General features: G+C 36.8%; 1 protein-coding gene across 5 annotated transcripts in view; it reads right to left on the reverse strand.

Annotated features, from left to right (window-relative positions):
- The window catches only part of LOC143227801 (activated CDC42 kinase 1-like), a 56,920-nt gene that overhangs the window by 5,791 nt on the left and 38,762 nt on the right, over positions 1–12,367 (reverse strand). For all 5 annotated transcript variants that reach the window (XM_076459048.1, XM_076459046.1, XM_076459050.1 and 2 more), the window contains exons 7-10: positions 11,496–11,622; positions 8,820–8,966; positions 1,645–1,739; positions 960–1,151 (exon numbers count right to left, since the gene is read on the reverse strand). In XM_076459048.1, the coding sequence (XP_076315163.1) occupies positions 960–1,151; positions 1,645–1,739; positions 8,820–8,966; positions 11,496–11,622 (561 nt within the window). The remainder of the gene's footprint in view (positions 1–959; positions 1,152–1,644; positions 1,740–8,819; positions 8,967–11,495; positions 11,623–12,367) is intronic.

Consider the following 12,367-nt stretch of genomic DNA (forward strand, 5'->3'; position numbering starts at 1 on the left):
TTTGAAATATTCAAAACCGATTATATCAATTGTCACAAAAATAACTAATCAGAACCTGTAACTTTGCAATCACTTCAACATTTGATTAACTGAAGTTACTCTAAATTGATTACAACCAAAATAATCAACTAATAAAAATTAGGGTTTCTGATTATTATTATTTTTTAACTTTCCAAGTAATCAAAATATTGCCCTGTTTCGTTATGATACAGCTGTTAAAGTTATCTGCCACCGTCATTAATATTGAACTTCTGACTAAAGGAAAGACAAAGTAATTAGATGGTAGTAATTTGCCCCAACAATTTTGTTTGTGCACTGCTGACTAGAAGAAAGACAGCTGGATGTTAGGACCCACCACTGAATATTTCAACAATTTTGTTTGTGCACTACTGACTAGAAGACAGCTGGATGTTAGGATCCTCCAATGAATATTTTAACAATTTTGTTTGTGTACTGCTGACTAGAAGAAAGACAGCTGGATGTTTGGACTCACCACTGAATATTTCAACAATTTTGTTTGTGCACTACTGACTAGAAGACAGCTGGATGTTAGGATCCTCCAATGAATATTTTAACAATTTTGTTTGTGTACTGCTGACTAGAAGAAAGACAGCTGGATGTTTGGACTCACCACTGAATATTTCAACAATTTTGTTTGTGCACTACTGACTAGAAGACAGCTGGATGTTAGGATCCTCCAATGAATATTTTAACAATTTTGTTTGTGTACTGCTGACTAGAAGAAAGACAGCTGGATGTTAGGACCCACCACTGAATATTTCAACAATTTTGTTTGTGCACTACTGACTACAAGAAAGACAGCTGGATGTTTGGACCCACCACTGAATATTTCTTCTATTTGGTACATATTATGGTTATAAGACCACTGTACTAATTGATTAATGGGGATATTGATTAATTGATTAGTAAATACCAGCACTATCATTGATGGTACTCACTCATCAATGATTCCTGGATTTCCCCATGTTTTACCAGATATGCCTGCATGTCCTGTATGAATGAAGCTGTTTGGAAGAGGCCTGCTTATATCTTGATTCGAAACATGTTCTACAGATTCACACGAACGTCGAGGAAAACACCCAACTTGAAAAGTTCTTTGATTTTGTCCTTTCCACCAGTAATTTTCAGGCCTACCCCAAAGTAAAAATAAAACAAGACTAAAGAAATAATAATAATAAAACAAATAAGGTAAATGTCTATGTTTATCTATCTAACTTAACAAATCACAGTGGAAGATCAGTATATATATATTTCGAAGTTTCTTTTAACCACAGAAACTAATAAGTTCCTGTTTAACACACACTTTCTCATTTTGAAACAGCATTCTAAAATGTCATTTACATACATAATAAAAATATAAACAAAAGATCACAGGTGTACTTTTCAACAGTGATTACTTTATTGACAAAACTGTTTTTGTTTAAAAGCTGAAAGAAATAGTAACATTTTCTCTTCAGAGTTTATTACATATGCTATAATAAGTACATACAAGATAAGCAAATCAAAGATAAATCAATTTTTCATCAAACTATACACAAAAATACCAGCACAATAATACACAAGGAACATATCAAGAATGATGATACTCAAACATGTATAGTCAATAGTTCTATGGGTACCTACCTTCCATCAATAACTTGTATTACGTCATCTGTTTGCATTGCAAGTTTATCTGGTTCTTCAAAATTTTCAATTGCTTTGATTTCTAATGGCTTAGCCTACAAAAAACAGAAAGGAAAGAAACAGACCTTTAGGAAAACTTAATTAATCATATAATTAGAGAAAAGAAGTTCCTGTGTTATTACTTTTAGGTAAATACATTTAAACTTTGAACACAGTTTTGGTATCTAACATATTACTGGCCTATTAGTCATATTTGTATACACTTTAAAAGTGCTGTATTTGTTTCATAAAATAACTACTTCAACTTTAGGCTATATATTAGAACACTTCATAAACGTCCCAGAAATATCAGAAATCCTACTGACTGATGTGACATAAAGGAAAACTGTGTTGATAATGATTTTAATGTTAACATTTATTAAATGAAGAATTATTTAATGTTTGGAATTTTTAAAAATAACTTTAGATGAAATTATTATAAATTCATTTAAACTAAAACTTTGAAATGTTAGAAAATGAGATACTTCAGATGATCAAACAACACAGCAAGATTTTTGAAAACTTTCTGGCACATAATTTATCATTAAAGTAATTGTTATTCCATAATTAAAACTTTCCTACATTTATAGTAATTCAAAATGCAGGACTTTATCCTAATAATACTCAAATGAAACAATCAAAACAAGTACAGAAAGTATTATGGTCAGGGTTCATACTTCCAACCAATTATGAACAAACTTCCAAGACTTCTTCAGAATGGTTATTATGCCAAAACCACCATGATGATATTGTTTGAATCCCAAAAGGCACAAGTATTCACTTAATTCAACCAAGTTTTGCTTCATAACTATTAAAATATTACAAAGAAATGATTGATTAATTGATTTAGTGTTTTATAGCACAAAGCAGCTAGGCTATCTGTGCTAAACGTCCAGTAAAAAGAAAAGTAAAATTAAATGTAGTAAAATACACAAAAGGGAATGAAGGTAAAACAAAACATCATTGAAAAACAGAAAAAGTATAAAATCAATGTTAACACCTAGTCTACAATGTTAAGAGAGAAAGCAGAATAAGAGAAGTTGTAAAGGACTTTCTCTAGCAAAATGGTAATGATCATAACCCACCAGGAAGACTAACAGGTAAGTACAAGAACCACTGTCAGTCACCTGAAGTTGGCCTTTCCAGTCCTGGTTCCGGGTTATATGTCATTATGGTCAGCACTAAAAGGTAAAGTAATAAAAGTGTTAAATGACATGCAGCAAAAGTGTAATAACAACTCGCCAGAACAACTAACGGGTAGTTCAAACAAATAGTTCAAACAGCACCGTTAGTCACCTGAAGTTGGCTTTTCCAGTCCTGGTGTCGAGTTATTTAATGTTCTGGCCATTTTACAAAGTCAAATTGAACTAGAGAAATTGAGACTGAAAAGGGAACCACAATTAAAAAGGTTTAGTAAATAAATAACAAACATTTAAAAGAGGTTAAAAAGATTAATGGCTATTAAAAAACTAAAACCTTTATCAAGGTGGACAGTATCACGATCACCAATAACACTGTCCAATGTTACAGACAAACCCTAGGACAGAACATGTTTAAAATAGAGTCGTAACAATGGCAGGAAAGTAAAATGTGGCTTACAGTAATTTGAGTGTTACACAAACTACACATTGGTGCATCGCTTCCAGATAAAAGAAAACAATGAGTTAAAAACTGTGACCAATGCATAGTCTAGTTAGAACAACTTCTTCCTTTCGAACCTTATGGAAGCAAGACGGCCAATGCCCAATATAGGGTTTTATTTGAAAAAGCTTGTTGTCATGTTGCTCACTACAAGTCAACTGCCAGCTGGCACGGAGCCGAGCCTTGAATACAGGACCATAGTCCATGTATGGAATAGGCACAGTGGTGATAGTGCCAGAGCAGATAGATTTAGCTGCCCTGTCTGCAAGCACATTCCCTCAAATACCAACATGGCCTGGTATCCAGAAAAACTGGATAGAAGTAGATGTTAATGAGAAATGGGCCAGTCAGTTTTGAATATCAGCAAGAACAGGATGTGAGCCAATGTGAAGTGATTCCAAGGTCAGCAGAGAACTAAGGAAGTCAGTATAAATAGTGCAGTCGGAGTACTGCTCAGCTTCAATATGATCCAGGGCAAGAGATATGGCATACAGTTCAGCAGTGAACACAGAAGCTGTAGAGGGGATTCTGTTCGCAACCACCAAACCACAACAAACCATGGCAGAGCCCACAGAATCACCTGATTTTGAATCATCCGTTTAAATTGGAATAGAAAGGTTGTTTGAAAGATGTTCAGTAAATAAAAGACAGTACTTCCAATCGGGAGTATCTGCCTTTTTCAAATGACTTAAAGAAAGGTCACATTTGGGACTATAATAAGCCATGGGGGCGATGGGCTGACCAGTGGATTCTGCAATGTTTTCCAAGGACAGACCCAGTTCATCCAATTGCGCCTGGATGCAAAGGCCAAAAGAAGCAATGGCAGATTGTCTGTTTTGAAAAAGTATGGCCCACTGAGGAAGGAAAACACATCCCCAAGTGGGATGCTTTGGTGAGGAACGAAGTTTCTAAGAATATAGTAAAGACAGTTGCAAACAGCGAAGGTTCGTGAGATTCCACATTTAAGCTCTGAACTGGGGAAGTGCGGAAAGCCCCAGTGCAGAGTCGAAGTCCTTGATGATGAATGGAGTCCAGCATCTTTAAGGCCGATGGTCTGGCAGAGCCATAGACCATTGATCCATAGCTGAGTTTTGAACGAATAAGAGCACGATATATCTTTAACATGGAACATCGATCCACTCCCCAACTGGCAGTAGAGAGGATGCAGAGGATGTTCAGTGCTCTTGTGCATTTGACCCCTTAGCTGCTTTAAGTGTGCTATAAAGGTCAGCTTATGGTCAAAGATAAGCCTCAAGAACTTGGTCTCAGGGACCACTGGCAGTGAAACATCACCGATACAAAGTTCAGGATCAGGGTGGATACGCCGTTGGCAGCAAAAGTGCATGCAAACGGTTTTAGAGAGAGAAAAATTAAAGCCGCTTGCCATAGTCCACTTCACTACATGATTGAGGACAGTTTGTAGTTGCTGCTCAATATATCTCATGTTCGACGACTGACACGAGATGTGAAAGTCGTCAACATAGAGCTTGTTTGCAACAGTGAGAGGGAGTTGTTCACTGATGACATTTATCTTTATACTGAAATCTGTGACATTCAAAACACAGCCCTGAGGGACCCAAGTTCCTGTACAAAAGAATGGGAAAGTGTCGAACCCACACGAACTTGGAATCTCCTGTCCATTAAAATTTTTAATAAACATAGGTAAATGGCCATGTAACCCATATATATGGAGGTCTCACAAAATGCCATACCTCCATGTTGTGTCATAAGCCTTCTCTGATTAATGTTTCAAATTGAATTAGGTGGTCCGTGGTGGAATGCTGTCATCGGAACCCACACTGGGTGGGCGAGAGGAGGTTGTTTGATTCGAAGAACCAAACAAGATGAGCATTAACCATCCTCTCTAAGGTCTTACAGAGACAGCTTGTCAAAGCAATTGGAGGGTAATGTGAAGGAATCTTGGGATCCTTCCCCAGTTTAGATAAAGGTAAGATAATAGCCTGGTGCCAGGCATCAGGAAAAACATTCTCCTGCCAGATCCAGTTAAAAACAATTAGAAAAATATCAAGAGAAGCAGGAGAGATATAGCACAGCATGTCATAGTGTACATCATCAGGTCCAACAGATGTACTGCCAGACCGATGAAGGGCCATTTTCAGTTCCACCAGTGTAAAGGGACAATTATACTCAAAAAGACAGTCAGTTCGAAAAGAAAGAGGTAAATGTCTGCCCGAGTCTTGATTGCCAAGAAGGTGGAGGAACAAGCAGAAGTGCTAGATATCCAGCAAAAGCTTTCACCTAGAGTATCGGCAATGCTCCGGACATCAGCTACCTCTTGGCCATTAGAGAGAAAGATGGATAGGGGGACAGAACTGTAGTGCTTACTGACCTTTTGAAACCTGTCCCATATGACCTTGGAACTGGTGGTAGAAGATATGCTAGTTGTGAACTTAATCCAAGATTCCTTTTGACTTTGATGTCTTACCAACCTAGCATGTGCACGGGTCCGTTGGAAAGCGATGCGGTTTGAAAGTGTGGGAAATCTACGGAATGTATCCCAGGCCCGTTTTTGAGCCTTCCATGCCAAGTGACAAGCAGAATTTCACCACGGACGAGGATATCGTGGAAAAAGTGTCAAGGTTTTAGGAATACACTGAGAAGCTGCTTGTATAATACAGTCAGTTACCACTGCCACACAGTCGTCTATTAGCTGATTCAGGATGGCAGGATCAAGTACTGCGAGAGCAGTGAAAGTGGACCAGTCTGCCTGATCCAGCTTCCACCTGGGCACGTGGGTAGGGTGGCATCGACCACAGCCAGTCTCTCTCAAAAGTATGGGAAAATGATCACTGCCTAGTGGGTTACTGTCAACCCTCCATGAAAAATGGGAGAATAATGAAGGGGAGTAAACCGAGAGATCAATAGCAGTAAAGGACTGACTAGGTGCATGAAAAGTGGAAGAACCAGTATTGAACAGACAAAGATTGTGATCAGAGAGCATACGCTCTCAAGAAGAACCCCTCCTATCAATAACAGCACTTCCCCAGAGAGGATGATGTCCGTTAAAGTCCCCCAGGATTAGAAATGGAGATGGCAACTGTTCAACGAGAGCATCAAGGTCTGATTGGTCATATGTCTCTCCAGGGGACATGTAGAGAGAACAAACAGTGATGGTATGACGCAAGGAAACACGAATGGCTACGGCCTCCAAGTGTGTGTTGAGTGACAAAGACAGGGTGGGCATATGCTGATCAACCAGTAGTGCAACCCCTCCATGTACTCATCTATCACACAGCCTGTCATATCTGTACAAAGAAAACTGCCAAATGGTGACTGTATCAGCAGGTTTTAGAAATGTTTCTTGTAAGGAAAGACATACATGATGGTAGGAAGCAATCAGTGTTTTGATATCATCCAGATTAGAACGTAAACCTCGACAGTTCCATTGTATCAAGGTGGCCATTTTTAATGATGGGTAGGTGAAGTGGCTGGAGAACCCTGCTGTTTATGACCACGTCTTTTTTCATTACTGTCCTTATTCGGAGGAGGTCTATCAACCTCCATGGATCCTGCCCTGGGTCGATGGGGTAGGTCTTTGTTGTTGTTCAAGTCCCTCTCAACAATAACTCCTCATGATGAATTCAAGGTAGTATGAGGGGTAACCTCAATCGGTACATCCCCGATTGCCTTTGAATTCAAGAGGAGTTTACTGTGTTGGGAGGTGGATGTTTTAACCAATATGTCTCCAGATCGATGCTTCTTTACTGACTTTGGAGAGCCAGCAAGTCCCTCTAATCCCTTGTGAATAAAAAAGGGGGACATTTTCTCTAAAGGTTTTTTTGAAAGAGAATGTAATATAAGAAAATGGAGTACAGGTGTTACAGATGTTGAAGATTGCTGCTCAGAGTCTTCAAGACGTTGTCGTTTACCTATTGACTGTTTTTTCACTATTTTATTTAAATTTTTTATTTGAGGATCCATAGAAAAAAGGAAAATTTCGGTACCCACTGACCCCACCCACCATGTCCACGAGGAAACGCACTACAATGGCATGCAAGGACAATGCAGCAAAGCCAGGGTTTCATGAGCACTATACCCAAACACCAGCATCAGATACAATGTCCACGACACCTGTTGAGAACTTCCAACACTGGTACTTGGTTGACTCTAGCCCAAGTGGACCAGCCGACTGACCCAAAAGGGGCCACCTAAAGGCCGCCCGTCTACAGGAATTCAAGACCAAAGTGGTGTGTTAGGGTTGGACCCCTCAACCACCAGGATCCTCTCCTCCCCTTCACGGGTTGCCATGCACGGCAAACACGTGGGTGGATGTTTAGATCCCAGAGGAGGTAAACTGAAAGAATAGAACCTTCCCTGGGAGGTCCCCTCACCACATACAGGAATCCACAGAAGAAGAAAAAAAAAGAAGACAGAACTTACTAACAGGACATGGTCCATCATGATCAGAATCTATCTCTGTCAATTAGCCAAACAATTGTTCAGTTATATTTATGGTCACATGCTAGAGAAGGTTTCGATACAGACTATCTCCTTCCTGCAATCACAGAGTCCTGTCACAGTAAACAGTTGCTAATTTTGAAACACTGAACAAAGAGAGGCAGCTAAGTGGAAGAAATGACCTATTGTTATTATATTTTATATATGTTGTTTATTAATTAATTAATTTTACATTATGCAATCATTTACTCTTATTGTTATGTACATATATTTTGGTCACATCAATTTCCCAATGTAAACGATACAGGATGTAGCTGACAATATTTAAAATGGATTAAGAACAGTAAATGTGTTTGATACAATAGCAACAAGATAAACAAACATGATCCCAGCCTAGCATCAACAACCTGGTATATAATTAATCCAACTTGGTTATTGCATTCTTAAAGTAATTAGAATAATTAAAAGAAATGAAGAACAATATTAGTAATTTTAATGAAAGTCTCGGAGAACGAAAACTGTTAAGGCTTAACTAAATAAACCAGATGGACCTAATCCTTTTCTTTTTTAATATGATATAATTTCAAAACAGTGAAGTATTTTGCTTAAAACTAATTTGGCCTGAGACTGCCGTTCCATTTTGCTTTCTTCCAAAACATAAATGACTTAACAGTTAACAATCAGGCCCACTAATCCAGTATCTGCTCCACATTTATAACAACAAACACAAGTCTAACTCAGTGTCAAAGTTGTAAAATGTAAGTAAATTGATCCATGTATATTACTGTATTCCAAAAATATACTGAGATTCATCACAATAATTAATCAACCATAGCAGTTGGAACTTATATAAGAAAAGGAAATTACAAGAGTTCAGCTTTCAATTGACGTACATTTCACACACTTGATATCAGAACAAAAGAACAGCTATAATTAAATACACATTTCCAACTTAATTACAGTTAAATTATCAAATACCATTATCCAGGATTTTAATCTATTAAAACATTAAATCTTTCAAATCCGAAAAAAATTGAAAAATAGAGAAAAATTCTTATAACAGCAAGTTAATACACCTCTACAAGAAAATCTTTCAAGGCTAAAAATGTAGGTCTGTCACTAGGTTTGTGTGCCCAGCACTGTAGCATTAACTGGTAGATGACTGGTGGGCATGCTTGGGGTGTGGGAAGTCTTTCACCTTCTTGGTCTATCTTCTGAAGGATCTGAAAGGAAAATAAATTAAATAATTCACATATCATTTCTGAAATAATAGTTTTAACTCATATCAGATCAATAAAGTATGGACAATTAATATCAAACAAAACTGAAATATTCTAAGTTTTATCAGTTAAAATAATTTCTAAGCACGTAGCAGACAGCATTATAAACTTACCACACGAGTACGTAGCAGATAGCAGTACAAACTTACCACCTGCTTACGTAGCAGCAGTACAAACTTATCACCTGATTATGTAGCAGATAGCAGTTTTAATTTGTCACCTTACAGTATTAAAAATAGTAGTTACAACTAGTCTATAAGAGACAGCTGAAACTAGTCTACAATAAGTAAAATAAAAATTCTGTAATAAAAACTTCACCACTTGCATGACATCAAAGTAGAGATTTTGCAAGTCAAGAACAAAGAAGCAAGGAAAAACCAACAATAAAGTTTCTGCTAAGTGATCAAGGAATAGTAAAGTTGTTACATCCAGACACTTCAAAGGAAGTCATTAAGGTAAGCTGTAACAACCCACTGGCTACCTACCCTTTTCAACGTAAATCATCAAAGCATAGTAACCAGGTAACTGTTACAAACAGACAATTAAAAATTAATCAACAATGCACAATACCCAAAAGGGCACTAATAAATACACCTTATAATGTAAGCCATCAAGGCACCACAACCAGTAGGCTGCTAAAATTACTTTTCAAAAGTGCAATAAAACCACAGTCGTGTAGTTGTCAAATGTGCTGAAGATCACATGAAGTGCTTGTACTAATTAGTAAACGTTTTTTAAATATATATCACAGGTACAAAGCTCATGTCACGAAAGACACACTTGCTTTCCATTTTATTTACAACAGCTGGCTAAAACCTGGAGAAACATTAAATGTGTTTCATAGACAAGCAGCATGGTATGAGGGATACAATATTTATTATTTTAAATTTGAAACATGTAATATACATCATGAATTTAATATTAAGGCCAGAAACTTTCTAAAGTTCAGGCATGGTCACCCCCTAATTTAGAACTGCTAACTAACTATAAGAAGAATAACCAGTTAGCAAAAACTGCTGTCTAATCATGTGGTTACTCTTTGTGATCCAAAGCCGAACATTATAACCACTTGACATTCCTCTTGTCGGGATGTGAAACGTATGGTACAATTCTATTATGTGAAAGAATCAGGGTTAGCAAGTGTTATAGAAAGGGAATGTTTTAAGACTAATAGTGAATTAACTGCATCTGTTGTATGCAGAAATTGGTATCACTTGTTAGTGGTAAAACACCAACTGCACTGAAGGTCTGCCCTTGAATTTTTACTTTAATAACAAATGATGCACTGTATAAGGAACTGATTTTCCTTTGTCAAAATTTCAAGAGGAGAATATACATTCTGTAATGCTACTGTTATTATGGAATATATACTCAGAGGGTCCCCGGCATGGCCAAGCATGTTAAAGTGTGCAACTCGTAATCTGAGGGTCACGAGTTTGCATACCCTTCACGCCAAACATGCTCGCCTTTTCAGCCATGGAGGTGTTATAATGGGATGCTCAATCCCACTATTAATTGGTAAAAGAGTAGCCCAAGAGTTGGCAGTGGGTGGTGATGACTAGCTGCCTTCCCTCTAGTCTTACACTGCTAAATTAGGGACAGCTAGCACAGATAGCCCTTGAGTAGCTTTGTGCGAAATTCAAAAAACAAACAATATACTCAGAGTTATTTTACAAATAATATAGAGTTTGCCAAAATAATTATTTAGATATAATATAAAGAGATAAAAGTACTAAATGTAAGTCAATATAATGAATTCACAAACTATTTCATCAAACAAATATCTAACATCATATTTACTGATATAAGTACCCTGGTGATTGTACAACTAATCAGAAAAGCTCAAAAATAACTGGGGTATCATCTCACTACAGAAACTTTCTAAAGTAAAGCATGAATACAGGCAGTTTAAAGTAGCTCTCACCAATCAGTATGTGCAAAGAACAGGTGTCATCTGTCCAGTCAGCTACTACAGTTGGAAGGGAGTTAAAAGGTTATGCTTTCTAATTTATTATCAAAGATTATTTAAGAATTATGCCACTTCTTTACCAATAAAAAATTAAACATGTCACAGGAAGAGGAGATTAATAAGGTCAACTACGTTAAACACGTCACGAGACGAGGAGATTAATCAGGTTAATTACATTAAACATGTCACACATGTGCTTTCATTCTGAGGACCTCAATAATGTTTTACATTTATGAAATATAAAGTGCACACAAATATAATTTTATATATTTATGAGAAATAGCAGGCATATTTTACTACAGAATAATATATAAGGCTGAAATTCTAGATGTAAAGTCACGAGATAATTTATCTATTTGTAGTTAAGCACAAAGGTACACTGGGCTATCTTTACATTGTACACCACAAGTATCAAAACCCAGTTCCTAGTAGTACAAGTCCATAGACATACCACTTAGCCAATAATGGGTATCACAAGATTGATAAAATAAAATTGTCTTTACCTGAGCACCACTGTATCCAACCCATGGTTCCTCACCAAATGTAAACATTTCCCATAAAGTTACACCAAACATCCATGTGTCACTAGCATGCGAGAACTGTCGAGATTTCAAGCTTTCTGGTGCACACCTAAAGTAGAAGCAGATTTAATAAGTAAAATTATACGAAAGTGTAAAATAAAACATGTAGCCCTCAAAAATAGTTAAATTTGCTCTACTGTAATACACAAAGCTATATAGTTGGAACAGTTTTACAAATGTAACACAGTAAAAATTCTATACCCATATTTTATCAACCTCTCCTTTTATTCTATAAAAAATTAATTATTAGTATTATATTTAGCTGCTTTCCTCATAACATACATACACACACACACACACGTAAACATTTGCAGACACTGGTCATTAGGCAAATATTCATTACAAACGGAGGTATCCATCCTTTGTCTGGGTAATAAACTTAAAAATGTGTGTGTACGAGGGTGTTAATACTATGTTGAGTAACATATAAATTCTAACTTTCACACAATTTATTTATATTGTAACATATTACAGTATTCACTAATAACTCACCAAAGTGTTTGTACAAGATTTAATATCTCATTTCATACATACTTGATACATGGTACATGCTGTGAAATGGACAGGATGACTTTGTAAGGAAAGGTAGCAGCAAAACTGGTGGTAGTAGAGGTGCTTTCTGTTACCAGCTTTCAAAACCTACTTCTTAATGTCCTTTCACACTGTTTTGCAGTATTTATTAATTGATGGTCAGTGACCAGAGAAGTGTTTTACAAGATGAAGTTGTGAGGTCATAGGACAAAGCAGAAAATGGGCTCAAGAAATGGCTCTTCATATTACATTTTGGTGACTGT

Source organism: Tachypleus tridentatus, chromosome 10 (genome assembly GCF_004210375.1).
Source record: "Tachypleus tridentatus isolate NWPU-2018 chromosome 10, ASM421037v1, whole genome shotgun sequence".
Classification (NCBI taxonomy): domain Eukaryota; kingdom Metazoa; phylum Arthropoda; class Merostomata; order Xiphosura; family Limulidae; genus Tachypleus; species Tachypleus tridentatus.